The 23,654-nt window shown below is 38.6% G+C and overlaps 1 protein-coding gene across 1 annotated transcript in view; it reads left to right on the top strand.

The window, feature by feature from the left end:
• LOC148759187 (uncharacterized) overlaps nucleotides 1-23,654 on the top strand; it is a 38,347-nt gene that overhangs the window by 8,917 nt on the left and 5,776 nt on the right. Inside the window, exons 5-13 of the mRNA XM_088793235.1 lie at nucleotides 162-268; nucleotides 1,595-1,732; nucleotides 3,830-3,900; nucleotides 6,384-6,417; nucleotides 8,907-8,979; nucleotides 14,038-14,077; nucleotides 14,465-14,526; nucleotides 16,916-17,009; nucleotides 20,767-20,837. Coding sequence (XP_088649361.1) covers nucleotides 162-268; nucleotides 1,595-1,732; nucleotides 3,830-3,900; nucleotides 6,384-6,417; nucleotides 8,907-8,979; nucleotides 14,038-14,077; nucleotides 14,465-14,526; nucleotides 16,916-17,009; nucleotides 20,767-20,837 — 690 coding nt within the window. The remainder of the gene's footprint in view (nucleotides 1-161; nucleotides 269-1,594; nucleotides 1,733-3,829; nucleotides 3,901-6,383; nucleotides 6,418-8,906; nucleotides 8,980-14,037; nucleotides 14,078-14,464; nucleotides 14,527-16,915; nucleotides 17,010-20,766; nucleotides 20,838-23,654) is intronic.

Below are 23,654 nucleotides of genomic sequence, written 5' to 3' on the forward strand. Positions count from 1 at the left end.
GAAGGAGGGTATTTTAAAGGGAAGGAGCAGCTGATCACAGCACAGGGGGCTGCTCTTTATTCCCTATTCTTAGTGTATGTTTAAGTTCAGAGGATTTTTTTGAGTTTTAAAATTCAGCTTAGAAATATGTAATTTCAATAAATTGCTTCTCTGTTTTACAGTCTGGTTGCACACCATTTATACGTGCTACACATACAAACAATGAGGAAATGGTGGAATTTTTAATAAAGAAAGATGCAAACATAAATGCAGGCGATCAGCTACGAAGGTATAGTTGTTTCTTCTCTTTTTCTTAACCTTAGTATTATTCTAGAGTGGTAACAATCGCTCATGTCAGATTCAATGAATAAGAAGAGGATTAACTTATAATTATATAGTGAAAAATACCAACACATCATCTGTTGGGTTGAAAAGCAATTATTCTGACTGGGCAAGAGGAAGAAGAGTATCCTGCAGGATTCATATTCATATTTATTTATAATATTCGCTGATGCTATTTGTCAAGGAGTTTTTGTTCGTATGATCTTATGCTAGCTAATGGGTGTTCATGTTAATTTTACTGATTTTGTATAGTATGGGCTCTAACTTTTCGTTTATGATACAACGTTGGACTTAGTCTCTCTGATAGTTTTTTTAACCTCTATTTTGCGTACAATTTTCCTGAAACGTTGCACATTAAACACAAATAGGAGTTGATTTTGTCTTTTGGATGACTCTGCTTTAAAGCGTTTTCTTGGGAGAATACTGATGTCACTGGAATTTCCCGATGTGACTATGAATGACCACTACCAGACATTCATCAGTTTTTTTCTTTTTTTATTTCTAGTCTATTTTGATGTTTTCATTTTTTTGGTGTGAGTAGAAGGGAGAAAGACAACTTTCACCGAATAAACATTTTATTTAATGAACACAAGTCACAGGTGTGTAATGAAGAAAAAAGAAATGGGATTTCAACTCACACAAGACGGGGTTTAACGCCTGCCTTTCCTATGTGTCACGTGCGTGACCTTGGGAACATTACTGATCATCGTTAAATATGTTTCCTGATATGAAACAAGGATAATATTATATCCTTCAAGTGTGTTTGTGTGTCAAATTATCTAGGATTTAATACAGCGCCCAGCACATGCTTATCAGCATCATTAAGCACAACTCTTGAGTGTTATTACTAGAATTATCATTAATATTATTGTGTCAAGCCTGCCAGGTAGCTTTAACTTACCTGACTTCTAGCTGACTTAGAAGTACCAAATATCAGACTAAGGAAGAAACAGGAAATTCTTCATTGAAATCTTCACCCACTTCAGATAAGTGACCTCAGCATAGTTGCTTGTCTAATAAAGGACTTTAACTTAGCAACTTCTGTGCAGTACCCAGCTGGGGCAGAGGTTTTTGTTTGTTTTCTTTTTCTTTTTCTTTTTTCTGTGTCCCTTCATTTTAGCCTTAGACATAATTTACAAACATGATCACAAAAGAATGTAAATGGTCCATTCTACCCAGACAAGCTGTGTACTGAGCTTGGTAAAGTCTACCCAATTAGCTGTTTACATAACTTAAAGTTCCTAAGGGTGAAATTATCTCTCTGTTATTTTAGAACGGCCCTCATGTTTGCTGCAAGGGATAACTTCCCAAACATAGTCACGTGTCTGCTTCAGCAAGGCGCTGATGTCTCTGCTACAGATTTCTTTGGGCGGACTGCAAAAGATTTCGCTCGTTTACAAAATTTGAAGATGTAAGTGTTTACATTAAAATGCTAGTTATCAGGAAAAGGGGCTTTAGAACAAGTTAAGTGTCACTTCCTGTGTAACAGGTGAGATGTCACAGTTTGGTTCAGGCAGTTGGGGAACGGCAGAGAGTGACTGGATGTCCTCAGCCAGAAACCAAACGAAAGGTCAGACGAGTTACAAGTAGCACACGGCACAGATTCCTTACTCCAGAACTTTGAAGACCTTTATCCCAGGGTTCTCAACATTCTCCATTTCATTCCAAGTACAACCCTTGTGCATTGGGTACAAATAATGTCCTTTCTCTGATTTTCCAACTAGTTGTTTGGGGTTGTGAAAGGTTCAGCATTGCAGGAAATCCTGTATTTTCCGGAGGCCATCTGCTATACTCTCCCTCTTGAATGTTTCTAGAAGCCAAAGGGTTCCCTAAGGCTAAGGGAGACCATTGTCTTTCACAAGTCAGATGGAGAGGGAAAGAAGGTCGTTCGGATCATCTCTTGTTTCCCTCGATCTGTTGCTGCATGGTTGCTATAGAAATGAGTCCTGTACTCACGACTGACCTTTGCTCCCAGGTTTCCTTGCTGATCTGGAATCCTCTGGGTCCGTGGTTTTCCATACTTGGACTTCAAAGTTCCAACATTCCTTAGTTTCCACCCACCTACTTGTGTGCTCAGCCCCTATTCCAAAGCACCAGCACCCTGGCCTGGCAGCTGGGCCTCCCAGCTTTAGCCACACACAACCTTCCCCCCACACTGGAAACCTATGTGGGACCCGCATGTCAGCCCAGACCTTCACGATGAGTTACCCTTTGAGCGTCTTGTTGTGTCTTCTGCTAGCACATGTTAGTTGGCACCGTTCTGAGCTGTCAGAGAGGGTCAAATAACATGCAGGAGAAGATCAGACTTTCCTTTCTCCTCTGTTACCAGATCTGTACCCCGAGGCCGCTTGGTATCCCCTAGAGCCCCTTCCCTTAGGTCCCCGTAGGTCCCGTATCGCCCTTCCCAGAGTAGTGGGCACTAAGTTTCCTGAGATCCCTTAGTTAAGGTGGGGCCCTTAACTAACCTAGATCTGTTTTCCAAATAATGAAAATCTCCCAAGTGACTTGAATCTCCCTCAGGTTTCAAAATGGTTTCAATTGTGCTTCACAGGGAAGCCAGTCAACAGAAAGCCCTGAATCTGAATCTCAAGTAGGTTATTTAACACTAGAATGGCTGAGCCCACCCATGACTCATCAGTATGCATGTGTGTCAGGAGGGTCATATCTTCCAAGTCAATGGGGATGGACAGGGAGGTTAAGCATCGTTCTAATAAGACCTGCAGGTTCAGCGTTTGAGGAGGTGGAGAAGGGACCATAGCAGTCCAAGCCAGGTTTCACTCTGTTAGTTCTCTGCCTCTGGTGTGAGTAGCTACGGGAATAGTGGACTGTTATGTCATCTATTTAATGAGGTAATGTATTTCTAAATACACTTAGGTACAAATTGTATAATAGCTGAGAGGTCCTGAATTACAAACCAGAAAGGAAGAGTAGCTAATAACTAAAACTGAAAACATTTTCTGAAAACTGCAACATTTGAATGTTAGAACCTATGAAAAACACACACTGGGGTTTATTTGGGAATCCAATATAGTTCCAAAACTAAAGCTCGAGAAAACTCATTCCGTTGCCTTACTATTTCTCTGAGCCTCTTTTTGGTTCATTATTTCATTGAATCCTCTAACATCCTGGTAAAATAAGGCAGTGGATGCTTGTTTTATAGAGGAGGACTTTGAGCCAGAGAGAAGCACTTTGTCCGAGAACTGAATAGCTGTGGGTCATAGAGCTAGGACTTCTCAGTTTAAGACCCTTGCCCTTATGTCAAGCTAACTCCAATAAATTGAACACTAATGCCCTCAATTCATGACTGGTTCACCTTACTTTCTTTGTCTTCTTTAATCACACGCTTAATAAAAAGTTTGTAGAACGTACAAATTTGAAGCACATGGGATGATTAAAGTTTTATATTAGCTCTGATATTACCTGAAATGCTCTAAGAATTTCATGTCTTTGATAAATGTTTTTCATATCAGTATTAAGACAATAATATCATCACCTTTTTTATACATAGCATCCAACAACAGATTACTGATTATGAGAAAGCAGTGAAATCTAAAGTGTTTTCTGAAACTAGCACACTAGGTAAGACTTCTGATAGTGAATTTTCCTGGTGGTCCTACCATAGATAAAGTTAGAGTAAAATATTTTTGCTAATGAAAGAAATGTAAGAAAAAGAATGTGTAAACTGCATCTGTATGTTTTTCTTTCTTACTTAATTTTTGTAATAGTCCATCATTCAGCATTATTATAAAATTTTATTGTAAGTAATTAAAATCTGAGACAGCGTTGTGTGAAAAAAGTTCATTTATTTTATCACGATCCCTAAAATCCCATATGATCTTTGTGTAAATAAGAAAGAAGATTTTTTCAGTTAGTATGCTGTGTTTCCCTCTATAATTACCTTGTAATGAATTGGACTTGTTATAAAAATGGAATCTTTTCTTTCTTTAACGTTTACTGCAAATGGATTACATCTAGCAAATGAGTACTTGTTATTACTCAGTGCTTGGTCTCACTAAAAATGTAATGAAAACTAGGAACTCAACAATATCCTCCCGGTCCTATAAACAAATTGCAAACAAGAACTACAAAACTAGCCAGTGTGCAGCATCCCAGAAACATTTTTTTTAAAGTTCTCTACTCATAGTATACAAGTCAGAAAAGCAACGCCTTTTGAGAAGCATAGTTTTTTCCACGGAGATATACCAACAAAGTCAGTATTGTCACCTTCGTTGCTCATAAGTCAAAACGGAATGAGACATGTTGACTTCATTAGAAGACGATCTTTCCCTGTGTTCGTCGGATAATTGTCATGACAGTGTAAGTTCTCTACAACAGGATGCCCTGTTGCCATTAGTCAAAGTGATAAGGATATTGTTGACATACTCCCTGTGCTGTGCGCTACATCCCTGTGGCTGCGATATTTTATACCTGGAAGTTTGTGCTTCGTGTTCACCTTCTTTGTCATCCATCCCCTCCACTCCCTCTCCCCTGGCATCCATCAGGTTGTTCTTCGTAGCTGAGGGTCTCTCTTGTGTGTTTGTTCGTTTTTGTAGTTTTAGATTCCACATATAAGGGAGATCACACGGTATTTATCTTTGTCTTATTTCACTTAACATAATACCCTCTAGGAACATCCACGTTGTTACAAATGGAAAGATTTGCTTCTTTTTTTGTGGATGAGTAATACTTTATATAAATGTACACACACACACACACACACACACACACACACACACACACACATCCTCTTTATCCATTCACGCATGGAAGGACACCTGTGTTGCTTCCATATCTTTGCTATTGCAAATAATCTTGCAGTAAAGATAGGGGTGCACACTTCCTTTCAAACTCGTGGTTTTGTTTTCTGTGGATAAATACCCAGAGGTGGAATTGCTGGATCTCATGGCAGTTGTTTTTTCAATTTTTTTGAGGAATCTTTATACTGTTATCCACAGTGCCTGTACCAATTTACAATCCCACAAACAGTGCACAAAAATTTCTTTTCTCTGTTTCCGCGCCAACATTTGTTATTTCTTGTCAACTTGATCATAGCCATCTGACAGCTATGAGGTCCTATGTCACTGTGTTTTGCTTTGCGTTTCTTTGATGGTTAGTGAGGTTGAGCTCTGTGTTTCTTTAATTAGGGTGAAAACTGAGAGGCTCGCATTGGACCCCCCCATAACATTTAGAGGTGGAGTACGTCACATGCTCATTCCTACAACACTTAGTGGTAAACCAGTCACTGTGATTAGCTTAGTACAATCATTTTCTTTCTGGAGCTGAGCAGAGGCCACCTTCTCTGTGTAGTGGGACAGTACATATCCACACAGAGTCGTGCTTCTTCAGTGAGAATGAAGACTAAGGAATGGCCAGTGGGCAGGGAGCCAGCAGTGGTGACTGCAGTGGGTCCAGGCAGACTCTCTACCCTGGAAGGAAACGGTAGCAGGGGGTGTACTGATAACACTGGAGTCACAGAGTCTTTTATATTATCTTGCAATTGGAGATACAACAGAAAGAGTCTGTTTCCTGTGTTGTGCGTTGCTGCAAAGTACAGTGCCCACCGACCCAGCTTCCTAATGAGAGGGTGTTTCATCCCAAAGTGAACACTCTTGGCTGAAGAGATGGAAACGTTGTACTGTGTAAGAGCAAAATAAGTGTACATTGCTGTAACTGCGTGTCATGATGGAATGAGGAAAATCATGCAATGTCCTTTTCACATTGTCAGTTTATGATACTGATTCTACCGATGATACCATTTTCTCTCAATCTGATGGGTGTTGGTTAGTTTCATAATCATTGAAAACGGGACTTGACTTGTAGGTATGAAATTTTGATACACGCCGTTTATTTTTTATTTGATTTGATTTTACTCACATATATGTTATGTATATCTAAGAGAAGTAAAAATTCATAATATATTAATTTCCTACCAATAGTATCATTAATATGCACTCTACTATAGTCTCCAGAAATCTGTTTTATCACAGTATCAGTCTGCTAAGTTAAAGTTCTGCATTTTTCTAGTGTGGATTTAAATGTATTTTAATTGTTTTCTTTAATAGTGGACGAGTGTTCTAAGAAAGATCCCGCAAGCAGGTAAGATTTTATGGATTTCTAAAAATGGCGTGTTCACTAAGGGACTGCAGAGAACCGAACAGTTATTGAGTGTCCTGCTCTGGGCCAGGCCCTGTCTTATCTACTTACCAGTTGTTAGCTCATTTGTCATCACAATAGCTTTGCAAAGTAGCTGTGCTGTTCAGGCTTCTTTTTATTAATTAGACATTGTGATTCCGGGAGGTTGATTAATTGACCCATGGTTCCCTAGTTAGCAAGTGGCTGACCTGTGCTGTGACCTTAGCCTGCGTGGCTCCCAAAGCCATTCTCCTGTCCCTCAGCCTGTCCTGAGAAGTTCCTGGGCAGCTCTGGAGTCAGGATTCAGATGCAGGTCAGAGGAGCTCAGAGAGTCCAATTTAGTCATATGTTAACGCTGATTTAGAGTTTTTCCTAAGAAACCCGGTTAGTCCAAGCATTTGTCTTCAGATAGTGGACAGTGTTAGCAGTAATGTGAACCTGGTTTTCAGCATCAGAATTTAGCAAGAAGTGAGCTAGCTGTGGCCACAGAACTACAGGCTTTACATGAGCAAGACCTGGTCAGTCAGGTGGTTTGGGGTGTAATGCCATCTACCCTTCTGGAGATGAATTACTTTTCCGTAAGTGAAAAGTACCTATGTGTAGGCCATGTTGGGTTAATGAAATTCAGCATCAAATTAGAGGATATTTTTAATTGATATCTCAACTGACACACTTCCCAGTCTGGGTTTCCCTTCAGGGTGGTTCCTTTACCTGGTTCTATCAAGTTGTTTTCCTTTGTTCCCTAAAGTCTTTCTTCTTCTTCCATGAGTTTTCTTGATTTTTTAATTTCTTTTCTGGTTTTTTTTTGGAGTTTCTCTTGTGTTATTTTTTCCATTTCTGCAAGCTAAGTCGTCCATTATTTGGTAGAAGCAAAAGCGTCTAGAATTTCAGGGGTTTAAGGAAGGTTAGGAGTTAATTATTTAAAACACCCTCTGGTAATTTATGCTGTGATTAACGTTTTGGTCAAGTGGTTGTTCACATGGAGGGTTTGTAACTCAAAGAGATTAAAGTGACTTATTTGAGTCTAAGTGAGTGATGGAAATGAGCTTTAAATTCAGATTCCTAAGCCCATACATTTCCTACTTTATCATCCTGTTGGCGACTGTTCTGCTAATAGAAAGGTCTAATGAACGCACTGGAAGCTGATCAGAATGGAATTAGCAGGAGAATCCAAGTTTCAAGACACCAGTGGTTCGCAATAGAAAAACGGGTTTTAGAGCAGAGATCACAGATCCGATCAGGCCAAAGGGATCAGAAGAGTGGGCTTGGTGACAAGTTAACACAAATCAAAATAAGATTGACACAGGATGTTGGCAGTTGTGTAGAAAAGTAGATAAAAATAAGGCTTCCAAGGGCGTACCGCTCAGGTTGCTGCTTTTTCATTTGGGGAAACTAGAAAATTCAAAGTTTCTATCTGAAATATTAAAATAATTTGGGCCACTGCAAAGGTTCTCTTTAGAGCAAGTAGGAATGTGGTACCACCTACCTGCACCCCAGCTTACAGAGGGGCCTTAGATCCTTTCCAGCCCTAGGTTACTGGAGAGGTTGCAGAACTGCAGAGATCTGTGGCCCAAGGCAGGTGTCTCGTCCCCTCCACCGCTTTTCCCAACTCCCTCATGTCCTTCCCATGTGCATGGAGGGTTGGGCAGAGGAAGGACTGACTGTCAGATCAGTGATGGAGATGGGGAGTTGGTAACATGCCTGCATTGGGAGTGGATGACCGAGACTCCGTTAGCTTGCTTCCCAGGAGCAGGGAAATAGTGGGTCGTTTGAGGCCGTCCTTGTTTCAGGAGTCTGCGCCTTCATAGGCTGCAGATTTCAAGGTTGGAGGTTGCCAGGGAGCCCTGAGGATGAGAGAGCTGGGAGTGGGAAGGCTAACAACATACACATTTGTTCTTTGACTTTTGTGCTTCTAACTTGCAAACATTTCAGGGAACTCACTCTATTGTTTTAGGGTGAAAGGAAAGAATGGGGTTGTCTTAGTCAGTGCTTTCCATGTTAAAGAACCAAGAGTGCCATTTCTGAGTGACACAGATGAGTCTCTGAAGCGGGGCAGACACTGGAGAAGTGCCAGCGTATCTTTCCACCACGATTTAGGTCATCAGATTCCTCGCAGTTCAGGTTACAAAAGTTATGTCAGCCATTAATTGGATTTTCAGTGCAGCCTTCAGGACTTCTGGTGAACACAAAGTAATCTCAGGCTTTGCCAATTCATTCGCTGCGACTGTTTGCTGTGGAAACTTAGAGTGTGTATCTTCACACTCTTTCATAGGTTGGGAGAGTTGGAGGCAGAAATAGAGCACGGAAAACTGTTTTAAAACAGGCCAAATTTTAATTATATCAAGGCCCTTCATTTGATATGCAGATAGCTGATCTACCACACCGTTTTTGTTGTTGTTGCTTTTGTAAAGGAAGGAACTCACTTATTTTTCTTGTGTATCTTTACCCCACAGTCTTCCCTGCAAACATGGCATTGATGGTTCACGGTCTACACCACAGGATAAAGACTTCAATGTTGATCCCAAGGTAAAGTGCACCTGTGTGAAATTAAGTTCCTTACTCTGCATTTGGTTTTGTGTAGTACTTTCTCTTACAGTTTAGTATGGGTCCACCTATCATTGTTTTATGTTTGTATTAGAAATTGGTGGAGTAAACCAGTTTATAAGATAGGACCAGTTGAGGTGTTTTTTGTTTGTTTGTTTGTTTGTTTGTTTGTTTGTTTAAACCCTTCTAAGTACTGAAGATGGGGACGAAAAACCAGAATGGGCTGGGAAATACACTGTGATAGGACAATTATATTGGGAGGTTTCTCACAGCAGAGGAGATATGATATCTGATGAAAGGGAAAGATTCTTAATGCGACACTTATTTACACCAGCGTGAGTTTTATACACTTGCCTAAATGAAATCTTTAATGGATCCAGTTACTTATTGTAATAGTCCTGAAATCTTTCTGAAGCCTTGCAGTTTTAAAACTGCATAGCATATCTTATATAGGTTTCTTTTTTTACACTTTTTATTTTGGTATCATATAGTTGTGAGGAGGAAATGTTTTCTTGTTTCTTTCTTGTTACTAGTTCTTCAGTTACATTCATTTAACATTTGATATTATTTTATATTAGTTGCACGTGTGCTGGGTCCATCATTTAGATTAAAATAATAGTGGAAATTGCGGAAAGTAGAACTGAATTTCTTTATCTCAAAACCCATATTAAAAGGGATTCCACTGTATGCTAAATCATTGCATTATGAATATATTTAAATGTCTTCATCCGATGGAAAAGTACATGTTCTGCCTAAAATGATGATTCTAGAAGCAGTGATTCTTAATAACCGTATGGTAAAATGTCAGATTTCAGAAATTTTTTCTTGTTGTTTTTAATTTTTTTATTTCCGTTTCTGTTGACATTCAGTATTATGTTAGCTTCAGGTGTACACCGTAGAGGTCAGTCATTTATATACCTTACAAAGTGATCCCCTATCAGTGTGGTCCCCTGGGCCCCATACGTAGTTATTACAATGTTATTGACTAGACTGTGTTTGCAGTACTTCTCAGCCTCACGACTTTTTGTAACTGCCTATTTGCAATCTTAATCCTTTTAACTTTTCCACCCAGCCCCCCAAAAGCCCTCACAGCGGGCCGTGATCAGTTTGTTGTCTGTATTCATGAATTTTTTCTCGTTTCTTTGTTCATTTATTGTGTTTAGATTCCACAAATAAGTGAAATCATGTGGTATTTGTCTTTCTCTGTGTGACTTATGTGACTTAGAATAATACCAGCTAGGTCTACCCATGTTGTTGCCAGTGATAAGATTTCAACTGTTTTTAAATGTCCAAGTAATATTTTAGTGTATAAGACGTTCAACAGTTAAGTCCGCAAACTCATCCTTGAATAAATGCTGCGTATTTCATTGATGAATATCACTATTGTCACCTTCAAAGCCATGCACTTAAGGCAGCGCCTAGTTCACCCTTCGAAGCAATTGTAGAACTCTTTCTGGAATGGCCATCAGAGCTGTTGACATATTAGCCTTGATGTAATGAATGTCATGAAAATGTCTACCTGTCAATATTTTCTTTGTCTTTGGCTAAAGAAAGAAATCACTAGGGGCCACATCAGGTGAGTAGGGAGGGTATTGCAAAACATTTATTTGTTTACTGGCTAAAATCTCCCTCAGACACAGTATCGTGTCAGATGGTGCATTGTCGTGATGCAAGAGCCATGAATCGTTCTCAAAAAATTCAGGTCGTTTTTATCTAACTGTTTCACGCAGCCTTTTCTGCACTTCCAGATAATAAACTTGGTTCACTGTTTGTCCAGTTGTACAGATTCGTAATGAATAATCCCTCTGATATCAAAAAAGATTAGAAACTCATTTAGACTGTTGATTTGGGTGACGGAAATTTTGGTCATGGTGCATTGGCTGACATCCAATGTGCACTTTGACGCTTTGTTTCAGGGTTGTGTTGGTACACCCATGTTTCATCATCAGTGACAACATGGCCCAAGACATCGTCTTGCCTCCCTAAAAGGTGTTGGCAAACTTCACTCTCTTTGCTTTTGTTCATCAGTGAGCTACTTCGGGTATATTTTTGCACACACCTTTCTCGTGCCAAGATTTTCAGTTCAGATTTTCCTACCTGTGTCTGTATCAATGTTTAGTTTGGTACAGAAATAAAAAGTCACAATCAGCCCATGATTCTCATGCACAATTCAATGAATGAATTTTTGCAATGTTTTCATCAGTTCTGCTTGTTACTGGCCACCCTGACCTGTCTTCATCATGGCGCATTCTGTCCCCTCAGTAAAACGTTTAATCCATGCGGACAGTCTTTTTCTTCATGGCATTATTCCCATGAACTTGGACTAAAATGTACCAGATTTCACTTCAACTCTTGCCACGTTTAACAAGAAATTGAATATGTGTTCATTGTTCTAATTCAACCTCAGACATTCTCGCGGCAGCACACAAAATCACGCAGCAACAAAGATGAACACCACTCAGCAAGATACCACCCCATCGACACAACTGGAGCTGTGAGACACTGATATACCAAGGTTATGAAACCTTATCGAGCTATTTGTACAGTGCTGCCTATGTAAGAGCTAGGTGGGAAGTTCACACACTTGCTTGTGAGACCGCGTATAGGTACCACTCTTCTTTATCCAATATTTCTCAATGGACGCTTAGCTTACTTCCGTATCTTGATTAGTGCTAATAATGCTCAACAAACCTATGGCTTCAAGTATCTTCTCGAATTAATGTTTTGGATTTCTTTGGAGAAATACCTGGATGCAGGAATGCTGGGTCTCGTGGTAGCTCTAGTTTTCAATTTTTGAGGGACCTCCGTATTGTTTTCCATTGCAGCTGCACTGATTTGCAGTCTCACCAACACCACACGAGGGATCGCTTTTCTTCACCTCTTCACCAACACTTGTCTGTTGATGTATTGATGATGGCTATTCTGACTGTGTGAAGTGATAGCTCATTGCGTTTTTAATTTGCATTGTTCTCATGATAAGTATCATTGAACATCTTTTCGTTACGTCTCTTGGCCACCAGTGTGACTTCTTTGGAGAAAAATCCATTCAGGTTCTCTTCCCGTTTTTTAATTCATTGTTGTGTTTTTGGTGTTACATTTTTTGAGTTCCTTATATATTTTGGATATTAACCCTTTATTAGATGTATTATTTGCAAATATCTTCTATTCATTTGGTTGTGTTTTCATTTTGTTGAAGGTTTCCTTTGCTGTGCAAAACTTTTTAATTCGATGTCATATATATATGGGTCTTGTTTTCTTATCCATTCAGCCACCTTATTACCACCAGAGTATACAACATTCTCTCCGAGATGATTTTTTTCACTTTTTAAATCCTCTTCAGCAATCGGTTCATTTCATATTATTCTTAAGAAACTTTATTAACTTTGGTGTCCATAGTTGTTAAAGCTAAGTTGAAAATTCTTTCATATCTCAAACTCAGACATCCTGGTCACTTGATTTCTTAGTCCCTTTCTTCTTTCAGTCCTGCATGACAATCGTTGATGTATTTGAAGACTTTTAAATCTTCAACTTGGATAATCCTCGTTTTATTACTGTCCTTACACTAGATTTTCCCTGCAGTATTTAACTACCATGTTATATGCAGTAGACAGGTAATTAGACTTCTACTGTACTGTTTGTTCTCAGGGAAATAAGGAAGCCATGTGAATTTTAAAACGGGTTTTATATATCTTTCATACATATAGCAGTGCTTCAAAATGACTTGTGATTCTGGAATCATGAAAGAATTTCTCTTCTACTATTTTGAACTTATCTTTTACAAATTATTTTTAAATAGTTGTCTTCTAGTATCATCATGAATTGGTGATTGACAATTTTTTTCATTAAACTTAAAATGTTTATTATGATAATATCCCAGAAATAAGAAGTTACATATATCCATAGAAGGGTATTTTATATTTTAGGTTTTGAAATATGTAATTGAAGAATTGAATCCCACGTTTCTATATGTCTGCTCTTGTTTTATTTTTAAAGTTTCACAAGATCTGTGTAGGCTTTACATTATTGAATGATATCAGCTGAGTATGTTTTATAAACATCTATCTCCTTAAATCATACGCTTTTTCTGAGTAAAGTCATCTATTTCTACTTAAATGTATCTATCCAGATTTTCCTTCTAAGTCCCCTGGCTGGCTCAAATTTGATACGTCGCAAAGTGAACTCATGCCCCGAAACTTCCTTTTTTCCTGACTGTCTCTAGTCTACTCTGTCATCTGTTTTCCCCAACCTAGCAAATAGCACCATTGAAATACCGAAGCAAGAAAAATCCTGGACCCCAGCTCTCCCTGGAATCACCACATCCAGTGACTCACCAACTTTCATATTTTCTACGTGCCTGCTATTTTTTAGGAATTACTACCGTAATTCACTTTCTCACATTTAATTTTGAAGGACTCTTTTGTAGCATTGCATCCCTTATGTTTCCGTTTAAATTGCAGCTGGAGTCACTGTCCTAAAATATATTTCCAATGATGCAGCAACTCTGCTTGATGAATGGCTGTCCGTGACATGAGGGTAAAATTCATGTGCTACCTGACACTTACCTTCTTTGGCTTGGTTCTGATGTTGCAGTTTTATCTCTCCATCTCATTCTCAGTGGTTCCGGTTTACCTGTTCCTTTGGTGCCCTCCCTTCCTATATTGACTCATACCTCATGTTTTTGTTCCTGCTGCCCTTTCTAGAATCCCTTCTCTCGCCTTCCCTCTGTACTTAGCATAACTTTCAAGGTGCAGCCCAGCTTTGCAGCACCTCCTGAGCTGCACTTACTCTACTTTATTCAGTTCAAGTGTCCAAACAGCCAGTGATACTTTTCTAACGGTTCTCATGTACCTCTACCCAGACTAGAATTAGGACAACTTCTGGTATTTATATTTTCAGCTTCTCTGCGGTTGGCGCCTATGATTTGATGAATACGGTTAATGTCTGTGGTCTTGAAAACTGATGGAATGAGTGAGTTAATGAGCAAGTAAATGAATATGCTGTGTTGTTAAGTTGGGTTTTTGTGTTGTTTTGTGTTTATAGGACAAACCAACAAAACCGGCAATCAGAAAAAAAGAAAATGGTATGGATATTATTGAAAGTGCTCCACAAGAGCACACCAAAAACGATAATTTGACTCACGTTGATGGAGTTCACCAAAATAATAGAAGTGGTATTTTAATGACTACCTATGCATTTTTAATAGCTTCAATGTTGGTAGAAAAAAATATAGCCTGTGTAGTTCCAAATGTGATATTCATTTCTATTAAGTACTTTTGTTTTTGCTAAGTTTCTTCAAATGTATCACAACTACTACCAACATTTCTTCTTACAAATATATCAACCCTCTGTAATTCTTCTCTACTATGACTTTTATCTGATATTCAAGAATGGAGATAGACTTGAATGTGTATTTAAAATGCATAGTAATAAATATTCACATTAATGTTTCTGTGATTGCATTTTATAGTCCACATGTCAGCATTAGGATTAGGAGAAGAAGAAGATGTAAAATCACCCGGGGATTCTGAGGTACTGTCTTTCTTTATTATTTTTATTACCATTATTATTTAAATATCAGCATTCAGTGATGTGGACACATAGGAGGTAGGCTTTGACTGTACTTCGTCACCTCTGCATTTCCCCATACAAATTGTTTTCTCATGGTTTAACCTATTATTAATACAAGAGCTATGTGCTGAATATAATAAGACTGCCTAGCACAATTCTGCTAACTGCAAGGTTCCCTGAAAGAAAGCCGTGTAGTACAATACAAAACACCGAAGCCTTCAAGGTCATAAGGAATCAGTTGGGGTTCTGAAGTTAACTTTCCCCGAAACTCAAGAATTGTTCCAAGTCGACCTATGGCCAGATATCTGATCGTGGTTTTTGTGGGTGTGTAAATGTCCTAATGAGATTCAGAACGAAAGCGTTTGGAGTGTAGTTGTTTTATAACTGGGAACGTGACAAGATAATGCGTGGTACTTCAAAGTCTTATTATATTTGTATTGTCAGGTAGATCTGCAAGGAGCTTTTCCAGGGCAGGAAGAACATGGTGCATAGTAATAAGTAGACAGGATTCTACTAAGAGCACTTTGGCTGAGCGCTGGTTTAATGTGCACGTACATCAGTATTGTGTCTGTGAAAGCATTTACTCGCTCCTTCCACGCAGTCTTGTTCAGTTAAAAGAGCAGGCATTGGGTAACTTTCTGCCAACCAACTTGTGGTAATATAAGTACAAAGTGATGATGAGCAAATCTGAGGTGAAAGCTGTGAAAAGAGATAGGAAGGGTGTGATTTTGATATATGCGTCTGCTGCCTAATGATACAAGCAGTTTATTTGAAGCCTGGGAACATGTTAGCATCCTGGATTGGTCACCCACTAACTATGGGATCTTGGAAAACTTTTTAACCTGCCCATGTCGGTGATCTGATTCATACGATGGTAGTCACACCTACCTTTCAGGTATGTGTAATGAACAGATGTGATAGCAAAAGTGCAAACACTTTGTAAACTGTAAAGGGTGCTGTGGAAATATAAGACACAGTGATCACAGTGGCTTGTAGTGACTTATTAATATTGGGACACTTTCCATAGCCTGAAGGACAAGGAATGGCAGTGGTGACAAGAACAGAACGGGAAAGTTACAAGGGACATGTGGATTTCTAATTTGGGGGTGTTAAGGTTCAGGAGACTGTGACTGGCCATATCCCAAAGGTCTGTAGTGGTTTGGGGCGTGAGGCCTTCTTGAAGCAAATGTCTGTTATTGGATACCAACTGTGTGCCGGGCAGTTTGGCACTGAGTGTAGACGTTGAGGGGGTTAAGCTGTCGTGGTAGGACCAGAAAAACAAGTACACAACGCAATCTTCCCATAAAGAAAATGGCGAATGTTAGGTAGAGACTAAGGGGGGGGGGTTACAGTAGGAATGGGAGTGGGAGTTGAATTTAAGTGGTCAGAAAAGTCCTCTCTGAGTGTGACAGAGCTGCCAAGTGAAGCATGAAAAGTAGCCAGTCGTGTGAAGGTCTAGAAGCAAAACCTGCTGGACAGAGACAACAGTGGATCGCACTGCTCGTCATTTACTCCGATGTCTGAGAAAGGCCAGGAAGCAGGCAGTGTGGTAACCATCATGAAACCATCTTTATATCTGTTGTTTTGTGTAGAAGAGAAATGCAATGTGCATGATTAGTGCCTGGCCCATTTTAGATGGTTACTAAACATATATTCTTATTTTTTCCCCTAATGGAAACTTAAACTGTAATATTTCTGAAGAGTTCATAACTACGGAAAAGTTTTGGCTATTATTTAAAGATAGTTTAAAGGAATATTTTTCTGACTTCCTTGCCATTTCATTCAACCACTTTTCCTATCAAAACATTTTATCAAATAATAGTTTGCTTTTTCCAAGCCATTGTTTACCAAAATGAAGTAAGTTCAAAATAGTTCTGTTTATCCGCAACGTGATGTACACCAACGTTTCTTATCATGTCAGCCATCTTATTTTTGCACTAAAGCAGTTCTGTCAGTTGAAATATTTAAAACTTGGATTAAGTGCACTTCTTAACGTTTTTGTGCACATACTTATTTTCAAAGTGTCCTACCATGCTGGTGGGAATGCAAAGTAGATTTCGGGGTTTGAAGTTAGTTCCTTGGTGAAGTGAGCGTAGACAGCAGTGTTGTGTCTGTGAGAGCCTTTGCTCTGGTTCCATGTGCACTTTAGAGTCAGACAGGAGCCAAATGAAGACGAAAGAGGAGGCCGGTCTAGACATCGTCTCCAGGCTTTTCTTTTAGATGGTTTGGTTTATAAGACATGCTTGTCTTATTGTTCAGTCTAATTCCTTTTAAAGGGGGTAATTCAGATATGTTCTTAGGATGGATTAGACATCATTATACAACTCATGATGGATATAAATTTTAACAGAGTATTCCTGGAAGACGTCCAAAGAAGTATATTGATTCTTTCCTGTTCGCTGACGATCAAAGAGGAAAATATGTCCTTCCTGCACAAGTCGAAGGTAAGACCTGAATTGTGGAATAAAGTCATTCACCTGATTGTTGACTTGAAACATGAATATGATATAGTCTAATAGCCAAAGGACATCACCTATTAGACGCCTACTGAGGAAAATTAAGTGAAAAGGACAAAAGTTGTATAGTGCTCAGTTATCAGCAACAGATTCAAATGGGAGTGCAACCACAGGAGCTCAATTATTTGTTCCATTTCAAGATATTCCGTCACGAGAGTCAGGAAATAAAGAAAGGAAAAGAATAAAAGAGGAATGAAGAAGGACAAAGGCAGAAATTATGGGGAGTCAATGAAGGAAAATTAATCAGGTATACAGAGCATAAGGTAGTAAATAATTGTTTAGAAAAAGGAAGAGCAGAATTTTTGAAATATGGGAAGAATAGAAAGTGAGCTTCCAGTACCAAAACGTGTCCAAGGTTTTCTTCTCGTAGGGACGAGTTTGCGGATTGAGATACGTGGCCACGTAGAACTCTATTTATCCACCATCGATCAACTTAAGTCTATGTGGCCAGCTGTAAATGTATATAACTTAATGCCATATAAAATACTATTACTTCATAGGGTAGTATCCTATAGAGCAAAATAAGAGCATTGGAATGAAGCAGAGAGCAGGATCAGTTATGGGCTATTCAGGGCGGCAATAACCTGACCAGATGTCCATGAGAAAGTCCATGACTCCGAATGCAGTTGCATTTTGGGGGAAATGATAGCAGCAGGTCTTGTGTCCGCATGTCTCACAAGGAATGAGGGGGCACCAAGGTGCTGGTCCACAGACCATGCTCTGTGCAGAGAGGGGGCTGACTTCTCTTCAGAGAATTCTGGAAGAGGAGGCATCGGATACTTGAAGACATAACAGGATCGAGGAACAGCATTATTTTGCGTGTGTTTTTCTGACCTTGTTTACGACCAAAGGGAAGCAAGAAAATGAAGAAGTAGAAGTGATAGCTGTAAGATACTAGCACTAAACAGAGAGGAAAGAAAAAGTTGTGGGGATAATCCACAGAAAGAATGAAAATGGCTTCATCTAGGTAATTTTGGAGTCGATGAGGCAATGTGAGAGACCTCATTTGGATGGCTTCAGTGTATTTGCTCTGAAATAGAAGGTGAGATCATTGCTGCTCCAGAGAATCCTGGAAGCAGGAGGAAGTGCTGGAATGGGATAAACTGTAGCCACTCTTTTATCTCCTCAGGATTCTCAGGCAGCCAAGATACATAGGTTACTCTGGTATTTGTTATTCCAACGAGATGAGTTTGAATAGAGCACATGGCTGTTGTTTTTTAGGAGTTAATTCTTTGATAAAATGGCTGTTTCATAAAACTCCTTTAAAGTCTAGCATGAGATACCAAAGGAAAACTAAGATTGGAAAAAAAAGAAATTAGAGATTTCATTCCCTAAGGGTTAAGATTTTTGTTTTCAGTAAATGTTACACCGATTTTGAAATGTAGAAGTTTCTTGATATCTAATATTTCTGTGTTGTTGAATTAATTTTTCCTCTTTCAATATCATATTTCATATTGAAAACTCATCCTACATCGTTTCTTGAAGAAGTTTGATACACCTTTTTGCATGAGCAGATCGAGAAACTTTTCGATGGCTGTAAAGTAGATGATACAAGAAGTGTAGGCACACTAGTAGCCCCCATAGGTTTGGAAAGAAGTGAATATTTTTATGAACTGCTATTCTATAATTGTATATCCCAGCTGATGGATTCATAACACTTTGTCCTTTTCAAATGAATTATGCATTCAACAGAACTCTTAACACAACTGTGTGCTTGTTCAATTACAGGTCAAATTGAAGACCATGATAAATACTTGTAGCATGATGGTATCAATGTTTCTGATGTATTGCAGTCAAGATATTCTGTGGCATTCTATCCTCAGCTTTCCCATTGATCCGTTCTTCAGATAAAAGATGTTATCTTTTACATGCTCACAGTCTTCTTCTTCCTCATTCCTTTTTTTTTCATTTTTCAAATGTAATTGATTGATTTGACATAAATAATATAGATGTCATTGTTGGTACCCTTTTTGAAACAAAAAGATATTTCCAAGAATAAGAAAAAGAGATTTAAAAAATGTGCCTTTTAACTAAGCACACATTTCTCCTTTTTTTTTGACACTCTAAATTTCCCAGTTTGGAATTCATGTATTTAATAGGGGTTCCCAGAATTTTATTATCATACACGAACTTTTTTCCAGTATCCTAAAATGCTCATTTGAATGTTGACGTTTCCCTAAAGGAAACCCCCAATTGCTAACATGTCAATGTATGTTTTCAATTTATGTCATCTTAGTGTGTTACACCAATGATCTTAGGCTAACTTGATGTTCTGATTAGCAGACTCTATGTGTGTGTGTGTGTTTGTGTGTGTGTGTGTGTGTGTGTGTGTGTGGGCAGACGAGCTTATGGTGTGTTTGATTATTTAAACTGCCCGGAGAAATTAATCAGAATGAATATTTGATACACACCATCTTTGAAAACTTTGGGGTCTTAGGATCCTTTTTTACCATTAAGAATTGAAAAAAAAAAAAAGACAGAAAGAATTATTGAGATTCCAATTGGAGGTATGTTTCTGTTAGGATGTACTAGGCTCTGTGACTCGTGTGAATCGCAGCTACCAGAAAACAGAGAGAGCAAAGAACATAATAAAGAAATAGAAAGAGTTCAACCCTATGCCACCTCTGTGCAGCTTCACCATTATTTTCTGACTTACCAAAAATCATTTTGTGGCAACACCTACTTAATGTTCACCCCATTTATGCAACAGACGTCCAAACGGAATACCTTTCAGCAAGACATTTGCAGTCTTGCTGTAACCACAGCAACACTGATGTAAATAAGAATTAGAATGCGTTGACAGCATGATTTCCTTCAGAGTAACATTGAGCGGACACTGGGGAGTGGGCGGCAGGATTATGTGTAGAATGATTGAACCAGATGGGAAACGTAGGAAGAGGTCGAAAGATTGTCTATTGAGATGAAATGTGGTTTCTTAACTTTAGTTTTATAGCCCTGCATTAATTCCCAAGAATTAGTCATAACTCTATTCGGTGTTACTGAAAAAGCACCTTCTGAAACCAAATATTGAAGTATTGCTTGGATTTTCTATGGCTTTATGTACTTCAGAGGTGACTTTTCCGGTCGTAAGGGGATCGCTGAGAATATGCTGCATTGTACTTCCTTCGCAGCTGTGTCCACGTAGCCTGTCCCCTCTTACCTCTGTTCTTCCTTAAAGCCCAGTGCTGAATCCTCAAAGACGAAAGGGACTTTGTCAGAATAGTAGAGGACAACATTTCAGGTATGAGGAAAAGTGTACACCGATAAAGGCATAAACAGTAACACAGATTCTGGAAACCGTGAAAGATGTTGCAGTTGAATCTTAGGGTGTTGTGGAAAAGGTACTCTGAGGGGGTAGAGAACAGAGTACACTGCGACTTGATCTGTCTTCCCGTATTTATAAAATGTGTTTTGTGTCTGACTGCTTTTTCGTTGAAGTTGGGTGAATGAATTCGTGAGTGGATTTTGCCATGTTTGTATGCCTTCAACTTTTTGACATCAGTGATTTCCCAAATAGTTTGTTGTGGTTTTAGATAATCGGAAGTATTTTTCAGTCAGTGTTCAGTGAAAGACTAAGCTTAACTCTCAATTGATACCATGTTATTTTCTATTTTTATAGAGACTACAGTTTGTATCACAGTGTCCTGAGTAGTTCATTTTAACTAATATATAGATTTCTCCACAGAGATACACTTAAGCACGGAATCAGAGAAAGAACAAGTGAGGCTTGATGGAAGTGAAAATAACCACTGTCATGTACGTGAAAATTTTCTTTTAAATTTCTAGTATAATGTCATTTTTATGCATCAATAGCGTAACATAGTCCATTGAAGTTCACTTTCAAGGTAGCCTTTTCAGAGTCAAGAGGTCATAATGGAATATTATTTTCATCACATTTGCACTGCTTATGAAACTTGAAATATTGTTAGAATCTATAGCTACTTGTAAATCAATTTGATTCCTGGAATTGAGGCAAAAAGCAAAACACAAAACAAAACAAAAGTCCTGAATATTGTTTGCTTCTTCATTGTTATAACTTTCTTACCTGATAAAGAAGGTACCATCGACCCTTGAATCAGACGATTAAACAGTTGAAGTTATGGACACTGTACAAATGCTGACCACCGAGTCGGACTCATGTGAAAGGAGTCATCATTCTCAGTGGTTCAAAATTTGGAGTTTTGTATGGCTACTCACTAAGGCCGGGGTTAGAGATGGACTCTGCCTTGGGACCTCTGTGTCATTGACTTCCGAGTCTACATTGAGGGAGAGGATGGGGTCATGAGATCAACTCACCTGCCTATTAAGAGAATCACACCCTGCATGATGAGACCTTCTGGGTTAGGGTACAAGCATTCACTTTCGAGTTCCTTTCATTTTGGTGTAGGAAATGAGTCAGGGTTACTCATTGTTGCTATCTGCTCACCTCAGTGGGTATTAGAATCAATTGGAACAGGATGCAACAGGTAACTCTATGAATGCGTAACCCATTCACAGTATATACTTTGAATTATTGTTTATGAATTTGCTTCTCTTTCTGTTTCATGTGAATGATTTTGGCTCCTAATAACTTAAAGTTTGCCTCTTCTCCAGGTATTAAGCATTAAAAAGTTGTTAGGTTCCCTGTAGGTACTCACTAATAAAGATACAGTGGGGTGAAATATTTTAAGGGAGGAAGCCTCTGTAACATTAACAATCATCTACTAATTCATTTTTGGGTGGATTTAACATCTAACGAATTGTTTAGTTCAAAGTGGGACAGAATTAGATTGGCAGGCTCATGTTTTTCTCTCACTTTCGACTGAGGCACTTTATCTGCCACTTCCTAGTTGTAGTCCATGAATTTGGGAGTAAGTAAACATCGATTAAGAAGTTTAACAATTAAATTCTAATTATATTCTAATTTTACTTGGTTCATACTGGATTCGCTAGGTGGCACTGGAGCAAAATGACACTCAGAGGAGACGTTCTCGAGAGCAGAATGACAGAATGTTGCAGGACGCAATTCTGACTAACAACTTTTGCAAACAAAAGGAGAAAGAAATAGATGTTAAGAAAAAGAATTCTGAGATATTTTGTTTAGTCATTTTCAAACACATGTGTATTTGTGTGCGTATATGTTTTTTAGAACCAACACAGTACATATGGGAAATCTTCACGATTTTAAAAGCATATGTATGTGTGTGTTTGTGGGTCTATGTGTGTGTGTCTGTGTGTGTGTGTGTATAAGAATGTTTGTGTGTGTGTGAGAGTGTGTGGGTGTATAAGAATGTGTGTGTATAAGAGTGCATTTGTGTGTGAGAGAGTGTTGTGTGTGTGTGTCTGTGTGTGTGTGTATAAGAATGTTTGTGTGTGTGTGAGAGTGTGTGGGTGTATAAGAATGTGTGTGTGTGCATGTGTATAAGAGTGCATTTGTGTGTGAGAGAGTGTTGTGTGTGTGTGTGTGTGTGTGTGTGCGTGTGTTCTATGTGCAGGGACATTTTTGGTCCGTTGCAGTAAATGATGTTCTTGATTCAAATCCATTTATGTCCAACAGAAAGTAGTGACATTCACAGTGGTCTCAGCCATACAGAAGGCTTTCAATAATTTTTGTAAGAATCTACGAGCTTTCTGTAATCTCAAAACTATTGCTATTATCAATAGGTGTTCCAGTGTTCGGCAGTGATTTTATCCCCTTGCTGTATTAATACAGAGATTAGTTTTCACTTCCACTGATGCTAATGTGTAGCCAGGCCGGAGACCATATTTTGCATTCATTCTCCTCCTTCTGAGAAAAGTCACAATTTGCTCCCAGTAGCATCCTGTTTCAGTACAATGAACTTCCGAAGCAGATGATATGCCAGGGTATATCCCGTGATAATTTACTGATGAGAATTTTATTCCCAGTCTAATAGGTCAGTATGTTTCCCCCTATGTCATATTTATAACTACTTTAAACATTATGAAGAGGAAATCAAAGTTACTGAGCAGCAAATAACCTCGTGAATTTCTAAGACCCCTTCAATTTATGTATTAACACGAGGGGAAATGCTGGGTTTGGTGCGAGAACAGTGTTGTAGAGTCTGAAGTCCTGGGGAAAATCCTGAACGTGCTGATCTTTTCCATCTCTCTGTGTCAGATTGTGACAGATACTGAGTTCATCCATGTATATAACAACTTAGTGTAATGCCTGGATTTATCAGTCATTACGAGATGTAATTTTCATAACTGACTATGAAAATATTGGGAAATTAGAATATCTATGGAATAGTCTCAGAAAAAAAGAACTTTAGGAAATTTAATGTATCCGAACATATGCAGAGTTTCTACTTTTACTGTGGATTTACTATATTCTCAAACTGTAAACTCTATTTTAAAGTGCGTGTCGATTTCTTAACCATTTATGCCTTCTCATTGTGTATCTTTTCCAAATCTGAGACTGTAAAAATTCTCTTTGGATTTGAAAATTCTGTTTTTCACTTTCATGGATTCAGCATCTTATATTAAATTTTTGAACGTTGGGAAATTTATGCTTGTATAAAGTTGGAGATTTGGGATACCCATTTATTGCAATCAGTGGGATATCCATTTATT

Source organism: Rhinolophus sinicus, chromosome 1 (assembly GCF_057876585.1).
Source record: "Rhinolophus sinicus isolate RSI-liver-muscle chromosome 1, RSI-T2T, whole genome shotgun sequence".
Lineage (NCBI taxonomy): Eukaryota > Metazoa > Chordata > Mammalia > Chiroptera > Rhinolophidae > Rhinolophus > Rhinolophus sinicus.